The 18,489-nt window shown below is 38.2% G+C and overlaps 1 protein-coding gene across 5 annotated transcripts in view; it reads right to left on the bottom strand.

Annotated features, from left to right (window-relative positions):
* The window catches only part of ATP8A1 (ATPase phospholipid transporting 8A1), a 221,318-nt gene that overhangs the window by 78,156 nt on the left and 124,673 nt on the right, over positions 1 to 18,489 (bottom strand). For all 5 annotated transcript variants that reach the window (XM_070505963.1, XM_014857150.3, XM_070505962.1 and 2 more), the window contains 2 exons: positions 9,159 to 9,297; positions 5,921 to 5,985 (listed from right to left, as the gene is read on the bottom strand). In XM_070505963.1, coding sequence (XP_070362064.1) covers positions 5,921 to 5,985; positions 9,159 to 9,297 — 204 coding nt within the window. The remainder of the gene's footprint in view (positions 1 to 5,920; positions 5,986 to 9,158; positions 9,298 to 18,489) is intronic.

Here is an 18,489-nt window from a genome sequence, read left to right as displayed (position 1 = left end):
GAACTAATTAATATAGGAATACGGAAGAATCATTAGCTTCTGAATTTTCTCAGTGCAAATCCCAAATGCACACCATTTCCATTATTTCATATGTACATTCAATAAAATTTTATGTACAATTTATGTATTAGTAAAACTAAATATAGGGCCCTTTCCTGCATTCCATAAATGCAGGATGCCCAAGCACCACCATTTTCCAGACGGGTATCCCTCCTTTAGCTGCTTTGTAGTCCTGGTATGAGTGGGAAAGGAGGTAGGGAAAAATCAGAAAATGTAAGGGAGGTTTCCCAGAATGCTTCCTTCTGTGATTGAGTCTCTGCTGCCACTGGAGAAGGTATGGTTATTTAAAAACAACAAGGAAAAACAGCTTTGGACTTAGAGTAACGTAGGTTGAAATTTCAGGATCCTGTACTTCCTAGCTATGTGAACTCAAAGTCTCTATCTGTAATTGACACAAACACCGTCAGCACTATAGGAGCAGAGACTAACGTATGCAGATATACCTGTCACGTATTAGGCTTCCTATACGCTGTCAATGTGATGGCTGTGCTGACTCATCAAAAGATACGGGTGGCAAAGATGCAACAAAGTCACAAGGCATGGCCTACTCCTCTCAGAAAATTCAACAAGCTGTGGGAGACTGGCAAGTGGGCAGACTGCTTAGAAAGCATTTATCTGTAATTCTAGGTCTCAGGGCACTCTTGGACTTTAGATGTTTAGCCAAAAAAGAGATAAAGAATATTCAGGCTTGGGAGGAGGAAGAATTTCTCCAAGCAGAAACACTATGAATTTGAGAACAACTTCACTTAGGGTTCTGCACACAGCCAAGATTACTGAATTTTGGTTAAGAAAAGGGGACACATTTAATTCTTATGAGACCAAACAATGGGTTTGATGGCACTTTTTCAACCACATACTTTGGCTTGTGGCAGACACTGACCTAAATCAGAGGAAAGAAGAGGAAAGGAGAAAGAAAGATTATTTGTTCATATATTATTTTCACTTTTTGCCATGTTTACATTTTTCACTAACCCATTTCTTTCAAATGTAACGAAGTTGGCTTTCTTCATTGAAAGCTTCTTGGAGGAAGCAGTGTGCCAGACAGTATTTGAACAATCATCCTGTAATGGGACATTATGAAAACATATCTTTGATTCTAATAGGGATACTAACACCTTAAAAGTTAAACTAAGCCCTTAAAATTTTGGGGCCAAAAAGCTGAAACTACTTTGCTAATAGTAAAAGAAAATTCACAATACTACAGCTCCATGCTGGTAATGGTGGAAAACAGTGTGGTTTAAAACCTGCCTAAACTATTTTTTAAACCAATACAAAATGTATTGTATTAGACTCATGGGACATATCAAGGCAAAACCTAAAGTAGCCCCAATTCTCTTTTTTCTCCTCCTTTTCTGGAGTCAAGTCAATCACTTGTTTATTCTGGATTCCTTTCAGAGGCCATTGCACAGTGGCTGGTTCCCCAAACAGGGAGGTTTGTCTGCATAACACATTTAAGTTGAGCTTAAAAGGGTACAGACGACAACTTCACCATTTATGTATGAATGCCCTATAAGTTATATTTGAAGCTTCCATGATGTTAGAAAATCAAATTCAGCTAGGAGAAAAAGAGCAATCCCATAAAGGGCTTTCTTTTACCAGGGTGTTGAAAAATATATATTCTTATGCTTGTTAATGTCAAATGTGGCTAACAACTCATTGACATCAGTGAGGGGGAACACTGGTATCCATAATCAAACCTAGGTTGGTTTGGGGTCATATTATCAAATTAAGCAGAGAAATTTAAGTAGTGAGAAGGGTGGCTGTTTGAAATCACCTCTTACACTAGCTGGCAATGAGGAACTCCTCGACTCCCGGAATAATAATGCTAAAAGAAGTAATAATAATGATGATCATGATAATGGTTCATATTTCTTAAGTGCACACTAAACACCGGGCATTGCTACTAAGTTTTTAGAGGTACCATTTTCGGGGCTGGCCCTGTGGCCAAGTGGTTAAGTTCAGGTGCTGCGCTTTGGCAGCCCAGGGTTTTGCCCATTTGGATCCTGGGTGTGGACCTAGCATCTCTCATCAAGCCATGCTGAGGCGGCGTCTCACATAGCAGAACTAGAAGGATCTACAACTAGAATATACAACTATGTACTGAGGGGCTTTGGGGAGAAGAAGAAGAAGAAGAAGAAGAAAAAAAATTGGCAACAGATGTTAGCTCAGGGCCAATGTGTAAAAAAAGAAAAAAGTAAATAAAAGGTTTTGTTTAATCCTCACGATAACACCCTAGAGATAGATATTATTATTACTCTTGTTTTACAAGAGTAGCTGGCAGGTGAGACCCAGAAAAATCTATCTGCTTTGACTCTGGAATCCAGTGACTGAGATACGTCCTTCAGCGCTGCTTCCTGGAAGTCAAGTTAACCTTTCATAATAGGATCTGCCTACTAACGTTTTCAGGTGTAAATGTGATTGTCCCTGTAAAGTTCTTAGTCCAGTACCAGGTACAAAAAATAAGTACTTCATAAATGTAAACTAGTGTTTTTCTTATGGCTGTAACGGCAATGCATAGAACCCTGCAGGGGTGGCAGAGTTCCTTTTCACAGAAAGTCAGAAAGCTGCATTTCCTCTTGGGATCCATACACTACTTTCCATATATGAGGTGCTGACTCCTAATCAGGCTGAATGTGAATGTCAACGGCAGTAGAAACTATCCAGCAAAACGGAGCACAGATGATCAGCAGGAGAGCAGGGGGAGGGTTTCTCAGGAGTTAAACTTAGCAACACTGGAAGCCTTTTGACTTTGAGTGGAGGAAATTTAGTCCTCCGAGCTCTCTGCATACATATTTAACCATCATTCCTGTTGACTCAATAAGTATGTAGTAAATAATTTTCCTTTCTGCTTCTTTTGGTTTCCTAGGGAAGCCAGACAGTAGGAAGGAGGAGGAAAACTAGTAAGAACAGATTTACGATCTAGCTCTATGTCCCAGGACAGATGCCACAACTCTCCAAATAAGAGAGATGCTAGAAGGAGAGACCAAGGTTAAGGGTACATCATGTGAGACTCAAGAAAATGGCTTAAAAGATTACAGTCCCTCCCACATACCCTAGACTTTCCAGATGAGGGGAATGAAATCTTGAGCTATATCAGTGAAATAAGTCTTCAAACTTTTCTACCTTTTAGAAGAAGGCTAGACCATATTGATTCAAAAATACATATATACATATTTGGAGTTGCCTGAAAGTATTTCCAGAGATTCACAGAGTTGGTATGCTATGGGGGATTTGAATAACAGAACAGTCACACTCCTTAATATAACATAAGTCCAATCTGTCCAGAATTGTTTTAGTACATTTTGAAAGACCTTAATTAGACCCTGGAAGCTAAAGATAGGTCACATATGAGATTCTCCAGTTCTTAGCTCACATTTTTAGATGTTTCCAGTTTTAACAGACAGACTTTGAACAAATTACTTTATGACAAACTAAAGATATAAACAAGATACTAGAAGAATCCTTGGATCTAGGTCATTAAGTGGAAGGGGTTTCTAAGAAGCTTGTGGGATACTTCCTGACCACGGCTGTGGAGTGAGGGAAGAAGTACAATGCACCCTTCAAGCCAGTAATCTGAAATTCCTGCCTCTGCAGACCCGTAAGGAAATGCCTCATACCAAGATCATCAGAACCCCTAATAAAGTGGTTCAAAGTAGTATGATAGAAAATTATACAAATTACCTAAATTATCTATTGATTACAAGTGTCTAATAGATTTTGATCAACTTTAGATGATTCTTAATGATGCTTATCCATGAAATTCTTACTTTTTAAATTGAAAAAAATATGATTAAGCTTTCTAAGAAACTCTTTTGCTGATACTGCCAACATTTAACAATGGCTTGGTGGGTAACGGGGTCAGAATACCCAGCTTTGATCTCGGGCATCACGCCAGCAGGGGGTGCTGCTCTTGCTAGGAAAGGAGCTGGGAATGGGCAGAGGGAGAAAAGTCCATCAGATTTCCATAGCAGATCTGCAGAGCAAGACTTCCATTCTGTTTGTTTGTATTTTCAACTGTAGTTTGGTTTTATATGCTTATTTAAAGATTTTAAAAACTGCTGAATAGCCACTGATTTTTCCCAGGGTCCTACATTCAGGTTACGGCAGAACTGTGCTTTTAACCACTGTGCTATTTCACAGAATAATTTGAGTACATTCATTAAAACTGTCACTTGACAAAACACACACGCACGATTTATTTCCTAAGACATTATGTTCCTAAGTTTATTACCTAAATGTTAATTATTCTTTGTGCTGATGGAATGGTAATCCCATATTTTATTATTATCAGTACAATCTGAACACACAGGATGCTTTTCTTTTCCATGCCAATGAAAAAATAATGATTTACTTACAGGCATTCTAGCACATCTAATGATTTGCCTGAAATCTCAGCCCCGGTTTTTAGGAGACAAGATCTGAAGGAGCTACCCAAAGTGATGTTTCCCTTCCTGCTGAGAAGCAAATGAGTGCACCACAGAGAGCCTGACCTCAAACAGCCAGATTTGTAAAGTCACCACTTAACGCCCTGGGAGAAAAACCTTCCCCAGACAGCAGGGCAAGAATGCTTGGCAGTCCCGCAGTCCAGAGCTGGACAAATTAGTGTAATCCATTCAGCCACAGTGTTCGCCTGTGATCTTCCACAGCAAACTGTCACCTGAATTGCTCAGGACATTTCTAATCACTTTACTTTTTAAATATCAGATAAGACCGATTACTGCCAAATTTAAAACTCATCAGTGCCTAGCAGAGGGCCTATTAATGAATAAATAAAAACGAAAGTCTTCCAACCACAGGCTAGCTTCTTTTGGTTTATGTTTTAGGATAAAAGAAAGCTTAGTTCACAAAAAAGTATTTCTCCAATAGTAAAAGGCATAAACCACTCTTTTAGTTGCAGAATCATATATGATTCTTCAGGCTACAAGTTGCTCACAGACTTCACAAGAAAGGGTAAAGTATCACAAGGATTGTTTTGAGATCAAGTAATTAAGAGATCATCATTCCAACTTAAAAATCTGAAGTCAAATAGTTCTTACACATAATTCCTAGTCTATACTTGACTTCTAAATATTTGCCTCTTCACCATCCCTTCAACACAGTTGGCCTCTCGGCTTCACCAACATCCTTAATTATCAGGTTTTCTCTGCTATGCTCTTTGCGTCACAGTGACTATTTTAAGCAGTTGTATAATCACCTCTCTCCTGTTTTGTCTTCCACCTTAAATTACAAAAAGCCACCTTTACTTTAAAATACTTACAGGTCATTTGACCTACATAATTTTTGCTAACTTCTATTTTACACTGTATATCTAACAAGTCTTTCCCAAATATAACTTCATGTGATCACAGCCATGAAAAAAGACATCCTAGAAATTAATATTTCAGCCCAGAAGTTAGGACATTAAAAAAACCCAAAAACCAACTTTTCTATTAGGACTGGTTATTTTGCGTTGTTTAATAGCTTTCACCAATTTTTTTAAAGAAGCAAAAGATTAATACTGGAAGCTAAAGCAGATATTAAATGCTTAATATATAAAATACCCAGATAGATACGAATAAGTTGCAGTCAGTCAGCAACTTCCAGACATAGCGTTTTTGTAAAGCAGCTTTTTTGTCTCACATCATTAAGCAAATCATTTAGCAATTTATTTTAGCTGTCACAGACACAAAACTGGATCTATTTACATCAATGTGATTCAAAACAGTGCACATTATGTTACAGCACATTATGTTACAGAACAATCATAATAAGGTATCTTTTAACCTCTGGAAGATAAAATATTTCCACAGCTATCTGAATATAAAATAAAATACTATAAGATGATTACATTAAAAGATTAAAAAAAGATAATTTTACTTACATCAAGAGAGTCTTCATTTATAACAATCATTCCCATGTTCTTCCTCAAAAGTTTGCAGGAGTGTCCTATGTCCAAACATAGAGTAATTAATTGATATAATTAATTTCTTTAGAGAGAAGAGGTGAAGATGTTAAAGTAATAATACTATAAAAATATCTAAATTTTATCTATTTTATTACATAATATTAAAATTTTATCTATTTTATGAGGATGATACCCAGCAGCTGTTTTCCAGGTTTGCAGGCAGTTAGAAACGAAATGTTCTTTCTTGCTATAGGAGGGATATGATACAAAGACAATAGCTGTCTTGATAAATAAGTATGGAAAGAGATTGTTGTAATGATTCTCAATTTCCTGAAAACTACAAATGTACATGGAATATCCATCATGCTGACCAACACGAAGAGCAGAAAATGGGCCGATGGCTGATTCCGGGGAATGGTGCAAGAGGGCTGTCTGGCTCTTGGACCACTGATCCCACCACCGTCTCTCTGCCATTGGACAGTCATCACATCCTCTACTTTCCTGCCCTCTCTTGCTTTGCTGTACTTACTGCAGGGCAAAATCACCCACTGATTAAATCCAACTCTGCCTACTCTGCACCTGTTCACATACAGCTGAATATGGCTGGACAAAAACAGGCAACCCAGCTGACTGGTCTCCCATTTAAAATAATGCCATCACATTTAAAACAATACCATCTATACTCACTCTCTTTATGATCTCATTCCATCCCTGGTTTTAAATACCATCTCAATGTCGACCATTCTAAAATTCATCTTTCCCACTCAGACCGTTTTCCTAAACTCCAGACTCTCACATCCTAGTGCCTACTTAATAGCAGACACTTCGGTGTAAAACAGGCAAAACTTAACATATCCAAAAACAAGCTCCTGACTCCCCTCAGAAAACCTGCTCCTCCTTCACTCTTCCCCATTTTGGTTAATGGCAACTCCCACCTTCAGCTGCTAAGGTTAAAAAAGCATGGAGTTACCCCTGAATTCCTTTTTTCCTCTCACACCCTACATCTAATCTATCAGTCAATCCTGTTGGCTTTACCTTTAAAATACATCCAGAACCCAACCATTTCTCACCACCTCCACTTCTGCCATCAATGTCCAAGCCAACACCTTGTCTCACCTGGATTAATGTCTAACAGCTTCTTCACTGACCTCTCTGCTTCCACACTTGCTTCCCTTCAAGTCCATTCTCAGTCTAGCAATCAGACTCATTGTTTTCACAGGAAAGTCAGATCATGTCTTTCCTCTGCTCAGAACCATACAATGGTTTTCCAACTCGCTTGGGGTAAATGCAACATCCCATCCAAACTGGGCTCTGTTACACTGCTGACCTTCTTCTATTCTCCCCCTTGGCATTTCTGCTCTTTCTCCCTAGAACAGAAGACAGCCTCCCCTAATCATCCAAGCGACAAGCTCCTTCTTCTCTCTTAGGTCTTTCCTCAAATGTCACCTTCTCAGTGAGGTCTTCCTGACCTTGTTCTGAGCAATGCCTTATCTCACTTTCCTGCGTTATTGTTCTTTATAGCAATTATTGCCATCTAACACACTAGGTGTTTTTCTCATTTACTTTCTCATCTGCTTCCCTGACTAGGAGCTGAGCTCTAGGAGGGCAGAGATTTTGTTTTATTCCCTGCTTTTAACTGGTGCCTGGCACCAAAGGCACCATAACCATTTGCTGAATGCATGAATCTTACCTACCTTTTTCTAGGAACAGTTATGGCCCAAGATTCTAAAAGTTAAATGTGATGAGAAACCACCACCATATTCTTCTTTTCATAGGATCTTTCAAAAGGGTTACATATCCTGGACTATTTTCAAAATTGCTTATTTTCCTCACATATTACTCTTTACCACCATATATTCTCCCTTTCTCTGTAGTCGTTTGTTCTATCATATTTGTGTTTTTCAGGTCTCCCAATTCTAACGCATTCTGTATTCTCGCACATTTCCTTTCCATTTCGTCTCTTACACCAGAGATAGTTTTTATCATCAAAATTAACAACTTGTGTGGCTTGTAGATTTAAACTTTTACTAGTTAGTATTTTCTAAAAATTCATTTTCCTTTATTAATGACATCAATTTACTATAAACTTCGTAGTTGTTTTATATTTACAGAATACTGTGATTACTAATACTTTTAAAAGGGATATTAGCTAAATGCTTTTTAGATAGATGATCGTAAAAAATGACTTTCTAAAAATGTAGTTTCATGTTGTCAACACCTCTGAAATGGTTTCTCCAACTCTGAGAGACTTTCGCAAGTAATTCATATCATTAATATCCAGAGATGGAATCTACGGCAGGGTTTACAGTGCTCAGGGAACCTACTATAACTGAATTTGGGGAAAAAAAGTGCTATTTTCCTGCTTATTATTGGTACTATAGGCCTCTAACACCAAATATCAACTTTCTCCTCTGTTATGGATTGAATTGTGCCCCCTCAAAATTCAGATGTTGAAGCTCTAACTCACGATGTGACTGCATTTGAGACAAAGCCTTTAGGAGATAAAGTTAAATGAGGTCATGGGGTGGGGCTCTAATCCAACAGGACTCGTGACCTCACAAGAAGAGGAAGAGACATCAGGAGGGCGCATCCATATGGGAGAGGCAAGGCGAAGAAAGAGTGAGAAGATAGCCATCTGCAAGCCAGAAAGGGAGGCCTCAGAAGAAACCAAATCTGCTGACACCTTAATCTTGGACTTCTAGCCTCTAGAATGGTGAGAAAATAAATTTCTGTCATGTAAGCCACCCAGTCTGTGGTATTCTATTACGGCGACCTGAGCTGACTGATACAAGCTCTTTCCAAAAAACTGGAATTAACTGTAGGATGAATGAAAACTGGCAATCTTCTTACTTCCCATTTCAGAAATAACCTTTGATCACATAAACAAATGTCAATACACAAGCCTGCCATAAGCCCAATCAACAGACTTTCACAGACAACTGCAGAAATGCTATCTATGTGTGTCAATTATGGATGGAAGGTGGGAGTGGGTACAAAGGTGAGAGAGGGCATTATCTGATTGCAAGAGCTAAAGTTTGGCTGTAAATATAACCACTGTAACTTTAAAGAGGTATTGGGGCTGTGAGGAAAGAGATAAGCCCAATAATACTACCGCTATGGAAAACTCAAAATACCAAATCTTTCAAATCTTAAAATATCTCAAATCGAGCTCCTGAAATATATCAATGATTTAAAGTTTGAATAGGTATATTACCAATGTTAATGGCAGTTTCTTGCTTATCCCCTGTAAGGATCCAGATTTTAATGTCTGCTTTCATCAGAGTTTCTATGGTTTCAGGCACTTGATCTTGTAATTTATCTTCGATGGCTGTAGCTCCAAGGAGCTGAAGATTCTGGGGAAAATAAGAGGCAAATATTTAAAGAAGAAAACCAGTTTAGATTCTTTAAGAACAAAAAATTGAAGTGTGTATATGTTTTTAAATTAGAGACCAAATAATAATTCATGGATTTCATGTAAATTCCAACTATCCCATTGAGTTTTCTTTCTTGAAGATCCCTGACTTTCATCCAGTAGTTTTGGTAGAGGACTGAGGTCCCTGAGGCTACCTGTCTTACCTTACTCCTCCCTAAGATAAGGAACTGATTCTAAAAAAAAGCCACACATGAATGCAAACTGGTGCAACCACTATGGAAAACAGTATGGAGATTTCTCAAAAAATTAAAAATAGAAATACCATATGACCCAGCCATCCCACTACTGGGTATCTACCCAAAGAGCATGAAGTCAGCAATTCCAAAAGTCCCACGCACCCTTATGTTCATTGCAGCATTATTTACAATAGCCAAGACATGGAAGCAACCTAAGTGCCCATCAACTGACGATTGGATAAAGAAGATATGGTGTATAAATATATATACAACGGAATACTACTCAGCCATAAAAAAGAATAAAATCGTCCCATTCACAACAACATGCATGGACCTTGAGGGAATTATGTTAAGTGAAACAAGCCTGATAGAGAAGGAAAATCTCTGTATGATTCCACTCATATGAGGAATTTAAACATGTGGACAAAGAGAACAGATTAGTGGCTACCAGGGGAAAGGGGGGGGTGTGGGGTGGGTACAAAGGGTGAAGGGGTGCACCTACAACACGACTGACAAAGAATAGTGTACAATTGAAATTTCACAAGATTGTAAACTATCATACACTCAATGAAAATTAACTTTAAAAAAAAAAAAGCCACACACATATAGAAGGGAGAAAGCATAAAGTCAGTTAAAAGTCAGTTAAAAGGGAGCAGGCACCTACTAAAAACAAAAACAAAAACAAAAACTATGGAAGATCACCACAGTGAAGAAGCAATCTTGTTGACCTGTTCAAAAAAGAGTAAGGATATCTGCTGATACTATTAACCTGTCGTTTGATGTGCTGTCAGGCAATGTATACGCATAATACAATTAGAAACGTTGAAGAAGAGAGCAAGACCAAAGTGACAGCATTAGTCTCTGTAAGAAAGAACAGGCTGAGTGTTTTTCACATTGCTCCACATTTGCATGGTAGAAGCTCAGAGTTCATTATAGATCTCTCACTCATTAGATGTATCTTTCATACAAGACTGAATACAACCAAGACGCTCTTCAGAAAGCTGTTCTAATCTCTCACAAAGAAAAAGAATGGTTTCTACTCTCATATTCCTAAATGGAAGAAAAAAGAGAACAATCTTTGGCTGTTAGGGAAACTTGGAGTGCCAAATAGACACAAGTAAAGGTATTCTTGGTCCTAAACACATAGGAATGCACAGTGATGGACTAAGATTTAAACCTGTCTTTCCATCGTGTGACCAGGCATTGTTACTAGTAGGACACTCTTCCCAACAGTGCTCTGCAAGCCACAACCAACCGGTTCTCAGGTTTTCCCTGTAACCTAACCTCCAGCATAATCCGCTTCAGTATTTATCCTTCTTCTCAATTTTTTTCTCCCCTCTTCCTTCAGTTTTTATTTAAAATATCCAACAAGGACAGAATGGATACAACAGAAATTAAATGCTAAGGAGAGTGTCTGGTTTGATAATAACAAAGATTAAGCATTCCATTTGGTATTTTCCTCTAACATTAAGTTCTGTTTACTTTTCACTAAAATGGAAGTCTAAAATTAGTCTCAAGTCTTGGTAGGCCTAGAAAATAAAGTCAAACGTACACACAGACATGAAAGAGTGTATATGTGTAGCTTATGCATGTATTAATTAGAAATGCTTTTGGCTACAAGTAAAAGAAAAATCGGACTAACAATGGCTTAAAGATTTAGTTTTCCTTCCATAAGTAGTATTGAAGTAGGTAGTGGTGGACATTAGATTGGTGGCTCAACCATACCTCAAAACTCATTCCCAGATCTCTCTCAGTGTCTCCAGGTGGCTGTCACAACTCTAATTTTAACAGCCACATTGGAGACAAGAATAACGGGGTAATTCCAACTGTAGCCATCTCTTATTTGAAAAGCAAAAGTGTTTCTAAAAGTCCTCAGCATATTTCCAAATATGGCCATCCCTAACTATTAGTATTTAGTTTTTCCAGCCACTATAGCGGAGGGGGCAAGGAAGGAGGAGGATGGGAGCGGGTGGTAAATTAGCCAGCCAACAGTCCTTTCATAACGCTCAAATATAGATGGGCATGCATATGCATTAGCGTTTGTATGTACCTGTGTGTATGTATTTACACGTGTACATATGTATGCAGACACACACACACACATCCCCCACTGCATTGCCTGGCAAAACTTGGCTTGTCCTGTAAGGCCAAACTCAAAAGTTACTGCTTCTTTGAAGCTTTTTTCACTTCTTAAGTAAAGAAAGTAAGACAAGTTTTCCCCTCTATTGTGCTCTGATAGAAATTTGCTCATCTTTACAACCCTTAGTCTATCATATTAACTGTTTAAATGTCAGATTCTGGTAGTTTTATTCAAGAGTAGGGACTATGTCTAGCTCAACTTTATACATTGCATTTCCATAACACTGACTGTCAGCATTCAGTATGTTTGCTGAATGAGTAGATGACCAAAAAAAAAAAAAAATCCAAAAGCCACGTTATAAAGTATTGCTGCAATCTAGACCATATTCTTTTTGATATATTCCAAATAACTTCTACAGCTATTAGATACACTTGATGCATGACTTCTTAGTTTCCAATATATAAGACAGGAAGGCAAATTTGCTTCTTTATGGAGATAGTACTATTTTATTATCTTTAATGGGAAGCAGATTTGAAATCTATCATAACCTGATGAATAATTATCATCAAGAAGTTCGAGAATGAAAAGGAGGAGAACAGTTCAACATCAACTATGCCAGGATCACAATTGCTGTATTTCAACATTTAGACAACGATTCTACCAATTTTTTCAGCTACTTTCAGGGCATTTGTAGCTAAATCATTCTGGCCCACATCCAAGGGAAGATCAGGATATCACTGCATTCAAATCTTAAATATTCTACAGAAGACATGATAAGATTTTTAAATGATCATGGGGATAGTTCAGTAATACAAGCTCTCAAAATTTTCTAAACCAAAAAGTTATTTTTTGTAATATGTTTCACAAAACCTTGTGGTAACTAGACAATGTGAGAGCCAAGATGTGAATACACATTCCTTAGAAATTTAGAAACAGGTATATTTGTATATCGCTCTACTTTAAGTGGAGAAATGAGCTCAGGAAGCATACAAGCATACATTACCCTGCACAAATCTAATAAAAAATAAAATGACTGCACTGGGGAGATCACGTTGAAAACACATTTGAAAGAAGGAAAGCACCTGGTTTTGCACAGGTAAAAAGGAAACATTTTTCAAACCAGACAAAAATAATATAAGGGACAAAGAGGTAAGGCCAGTAATGCAGATGCTGAGAAAAGTTCCATAAGTAGGTAAATTTGGAGTGTGCTGGTGGCTATGAAAATGAATTTCTAAAAAGGGTAATGAAACATTTCTGAATATTCAGCAAAATTGCAGAGGGTCTACTTTGATGGCTATAGAGAAAAAACCATGTTCCAAAGCCTGTTAATTTTCCCTGTAGGGGCCAGCCCCGGGGCAGAGTGGTTAAGTTCCTGTGCTCCGCTTTATCGGCCTTGGGTTTGCCAGTTCAGGTCCCAGGCGTGGACCTACACACTGCTCATCAAGGCATGTGTGGCGGTGTCCCACATACAAAATAGAGGAAGACTGGCAACAGATATTAGCCCAGGGCCAATCTTTTTATACTAAAAAGCATAAAAAAATATTTTCCCTTTATCCTAAGTGCTCCTCAAGTACAGCACTTATTAATTTTTTTTTTTTTTTTAAAGATTTAATTTTTTCCTTTTTCTCCCCAAAGCCCCCCGGTACATAGTTGTGTATTCTTCGTTGTGGGTTCTTCTAGTTGTGGCACGTGGGACGCTGCCTCAGCGTGGTCTGATGAGCAGTGCCATGTCCGCGCCCAGGATTCGAACTAACGAAACACTGGGCCGCCTGCTGCGGAGTGCGCGAACTTAACCACTCGGCCACGGGGCCAGCCCCAGCACTTATTAATTTTAGTGCAAGGCACTGCAGCCTTCTTTCCTTTGACCCTGGGGTCACTTACTGTGAGATTAGGATCTTGAGTGATAGGTTGCTCTGCCTCTGGAAATTAATATCTTCAGCTACATAATGATCATCAGGAAAAAAGATTTGAACTTTGCGTGCTTTTCCTGATCATAACACATGAGTGTTTAGGCTATAATCAATTTCATCCCAAACATGTATTACCTTACACAGATGGCCACTAATGGGCACTATGGGAATTACATATTCAGCAAGTGTTGAAACATGATAAAATTCCCATGGCATTTATGGAATTAAAAAAAAAAAAACCCAAACACTAATTTTACTTTCAAAATGTCACTATGCCAAAAGTTTATAAAGTTTTCAGGTTGATGACTCTTTGACACAATATAGATTTAGTTATCACTGAAAAATCATGAAATAATATTTATTCATCCAGTAAAGCCCTCAATAATCTTATTTTCTCTTTTAGATGTTCATAATGTATGCAGAGTTTTAAAAAAGGCATATAAATGTAAAATTTCTACCTTGGTGATGATAAAAAGCTTCACACAGAGTATTTAATAACTGTATGGTAAAACATATTATGACAGATTTTTAAATTGTTTTTTCCCAATACATGTATATTTTGTTCAATAACTGAACCTCAAAATGACCTGTTTCCATATGAGCAAATATTTTGTCAGTGCTTAGATTATTTCATATTTTTTAAAAAGTTTGTGATACGCTCCCAAATAAGAAAAAGTGTAATAATCTAATTCATATCAATTTAGGCTTCAGATTACAACATGGACTATTTGGCAGAAGTTTCTTTAAAGACAAATAAAGAAATAATACTAGCAAGCAAGGTTTTATCACTGGAGTAAATGTGGGTAAATACTGGTAACATTTGGTAACCTCTATTTTAATATGAAATAAAATTGTGACTGGGAAGATGAAGAAATATTTCCTTAACAGGGAAAATGTACCAGACACTCCTAAATGCTTTATTAATCCAGTTAATAGCTTCGGGGAGGTTGGGTAAATGATCTAAGGTCAAGTAGAGGTATAGCTGAGCTACAACAGTTACAGCAAAACAACAGGAGTCAATACACACCCAAAGGCAGTGAATGGGGAGTAAAACAGATTAAATGAAAGTTAGAATTTTATTCAAATGAGGTTTTTAAACATTTGTCTCTGTTCTTCAGTCTTCAGTACTGTGTTCCCATGAATGGGTTTTAGTCTCAGTCCTGGGCCACCTCTGCCAGGTGTACCTATTTCCCCGTTTCCACCTGCAGGCCCCAGAGTCACCTTTTGGAACAGGCTCCTTTTCAAGCACACATGCATGCCTGCATTCACTCACAAATACACACTGAGCAGATTAGTTCTGGGCAAGACAGTGGGATACAATGAGTTCCCTCCTTCCTGGAATTTATACTTCAGAATGCATCAGTAAAGACTCATCTTTGGATTCCTTCCTACCTTGTTTTCTGATTGTACTCCTTTCCTTTTACTGGCATCTGTTTCCCCTAGACCCTAGCTGTCTGGCTATAGTCAAGTCCCAAGTAATTAACCACAGGGCCAGGAATCTAGAGCGGTGGTTTTCAGAATCACCTGAAGGGCTTATTGCACACAGATTGGTGGGCACCACACCCAGAATTTCTCATTGAGTAGGTCTGAGGTGATGCCGGGAAACGTGCAATGGTTACAATGCTGCTGATAGGAAGATCTAATTATGAGAACTGCTTATCTAGAGCACGGCTGACAAAATTTTTCTGTAAAGGGACAGATGGTAAATATTTTAAGGTTTGAGGGCCACATATTCTCTGCTGCAAATACTCAGTTCTGTTGTGGTAGCATGAAAACGGCCAAAGACAATTTCTAAACAAATGGGAGTAGTCGTGTTCTAATAAAACTTTATTTACAAAGATAGGCAGTGAGTGGATGTGGACCTTGTGCTGGAGTTTGCAGATCCTTGACAGAGAATACTTGTGAGCAGCCCATGTCTGCATGGGCTCCAACCTGACTAATTGCTCTGGATAGTTCCTTGTCCAACTCCTACCTTTCCTTCTTAGCCTGACCTTACATCCTCTGGTCCCAGTTCTCTCTCCTCTCCTGGCAATCCCAAACTACAGAAAAAGTCTGTTAACTGTAATATAGATTACAATCTGAGAGAAACAATGCTTTCCCCAAATAATCACATTATTGTCTGTTATACACTATCTTAAAAGTAAACACAAAATTTCCTGTGAGTACAAAGGATAAACAGAAAAAAGGTATCTTCTTAGTCTGGGTGGCTCAAAAAATCCATCCAACACCAGTTAGCACTTGACCTTAAATTCTAAACGAAGAATCAAGAGTTAGCCAAGCAATTGAGAGAGGTGGGGAAGGATGAGGGAAGGAATTCCAAACAGAGGAAATCACATGTACAAAGACAGAGGTATGCAAAAGCATATTGTGTTTGAGAAGTTGCCATTTAGTCAATATGGAAACAATAAATGAAGTGAGGTGTGGTGGTAGTTTAAAAAATACTAATTTAATAGGGTTGTTCTGAGGATGAAATTAAGTCGGTCATCTCAAACTTTGAGTATTAAGTCAGGAAAAGATGAGGCTGGAAAGCTGGCAGGGAACAAAAATTGAAGGGTCTGTGTGTTATGTTGTGGATTCCCAAGGCACAGGGTGTCTGGGGAAGAATTTTAGAAGGGGAGGGACAGGCTCAGATTTACGTTTCAGAAAGCTCACTAGTGGCCGACTGGGCGTGGATTATGAAGAATGGAGGCCTCAAGACCAGGTAAGAGGCTACTGCAATCATCATCCTCTTGAGCTTTAAAATGCGGTAACCCTGGAATACAGATACACTGGTGGCTATGGGATTCTTAGAGTCATTCTACAATGCTGCCTCTCAAAGATGGCCAGGCTCCTCTCTGTTCTGCATTCCACTGGGTATCATTTCTTCCCTCTTGTGCTTTCTCTTCTCTACATCTCTTAGCACACAACAAAGGGGTTTTATTTAAAAGTGAATCTCATATCTCTTTCATTTCAGTTTAAGCTGGGCTACAGTACAATCAGACGAAGAGCATTAAATCACTGGAATGGCTCATTTGCCTGCTTCTGGAGAAATGCAACCAGTTAATTTTTCCAAGGCCAAGAAGTAAGTTTGAACTTGGTACTTTTTGAGCCACAGAAATCATATTTGAACTCTCACACAGCCAAGGCTTGCCAAATAAGGCCAGAATTCATACAACCAGCTGAAAAGAATCAGGATTTGAGAGGCAATTGGGTGTAGCCTGCAAAAACAACACATCTATCTTATCCAAGTGAGAAGACAGCAATACCCAGTGTGGGAAGTCTACCACGAAGAGTTCGTAATAAGAAATCTATCAGGCCAGAAGGAAGAAACTATGCGATTAGAGATCCAAGGAAATCTTAAGTATTTTAACTAAGATTCTAAAGACCACTTGAGGGAAAATCATAAAAAACATTTTCCGCCTTTATTTCTAAGGAAAACAGAGTACAATTACATTACGTAGAGTACACAGAGGCTACATTTACTAAGTGGATGTGTCCTGAATGCACCAATGCCTCCCAACCTCAGGCCCAGTGATTCCACAACTACAGACTTGGTTCCATTTTCTTTTCAAGTTTCCAACATTTTACGTACATTCTTCCTTTCTCCTAAACCAAGATGGTGGAATAACATACCGATTATTAATGGGGGATTTGGAATTAAGACAGAACTGGGATTTGAATCCCTGTTCTGCCAACCACTGGATATGTGTCCTTCAGCAAGTAACTTAACCTAGGAATTTCTATATCAGCAAAAGAAGGCTAATAATACGGATTTAATAGGGTTGTTCTAAGGATGAAATTAGATCAGTTATTTCAAACATTTTTAGTAGTATGTTAGGAAAAACTGCTGAGTACTTACCTATGACATAGGTATATTTTTGTATAACACGTTTGTTCTGTTAATACTAATGAACTATGTATATTATAAAATGCAAAAACAGAAAATTGCAAAAAAAAGATGAGGTAAAACACAAGTAGAAACAGAAGTTCTGACATTTTCTTGCTCACCCCAATGGATCACCTTGTATACCCCACTTTACAGGCCCTTGAATTACATAATCATGGTAAACAGTGGAGGCCTCCGAGCTTAGTAAATGCTCAAAAAGTGACTGGTCTTATTAGCGGATGAGCTGACAGGCTGCAAATGTTCTTAAGCAAACAGTAACACAGGAAACTACTGGAATTTTAAACCACGAAATCACCAGCACATCATATAAATTTTCATCCAGTACATTTCATTTTTTAGTACAAATGAAAGTGATATTTGCAGCTACTAAGAATAGAAGTGGTAGTTTTATCTGAAAAAGCATTCCTTTCTAATACAGAAGTTACTGTGAACTTGGCAGCCATAGATGTTCAAGAAAAATTCTGTTTTCCATTAAGTTTTGTATTTCGTTAGGAATCCTCTAAACCACTTGCCACATGTTGCAGAGGGTGCTAAACTGTTGTATTTAGTCACACTGAATGTAATGGTTGACCTATATTATGCCACATCAACGCAGTCTTTAAAAAATCCCAGAAATGTCAACCATACTTTGGGGAGGAGTAAAGGAAATAATGTAGAAAAGGATCGGTACACCTCACTGTCCTATCTTAGTGCCTTACCTCAGTGCCCAGGGCACCAAGCCCTCACTGGAATGATATCTTCCAGTTCATAATTTTACTGCCTAGCTCTCACCACTAAAATGAAGACTGGGATTTTTCTATCTTCTTCCCCTGCTGTGCCCCTGAGCCCAGAACAGAACCTGCCATGGCCTGAGGCATTTATTGTTGAATCTTTCCAACCACGTGAGTCTCATATTCATATATTAAATAACTTGGAAGACAGGTTTTTAAAAGACTGAGTCTAAATTTCTAAACAATGCACTCTTTAAAATTATTAGCTCTTTTTCTAACATATCCCTAAGTTAATCCTGAGTGACAACACATTTAATATCAACATTCTCAACGTATAGAAAGTATGAACT

This window comes from Equus asinus, chromosome 3 (assembly GCF_041296235.1).
Source record: "Equus asinus isolate D_3611 breed Donkey chromosome 3, EquAss-T2T_v2, whole genome shotgun sequence".
In the NCBI taxonomy this organism is placed as follows: Eukaryota; Metazoa; Chordata; class Mammalia; order Perissodactyla; family Equidae; genus Equus; species Equus asinus.
The sequence above is the reverse complement of the archived record's forward strand: the minus strand, read 5'-3'. Positions and strand labels throughout refer to the sequence as shown.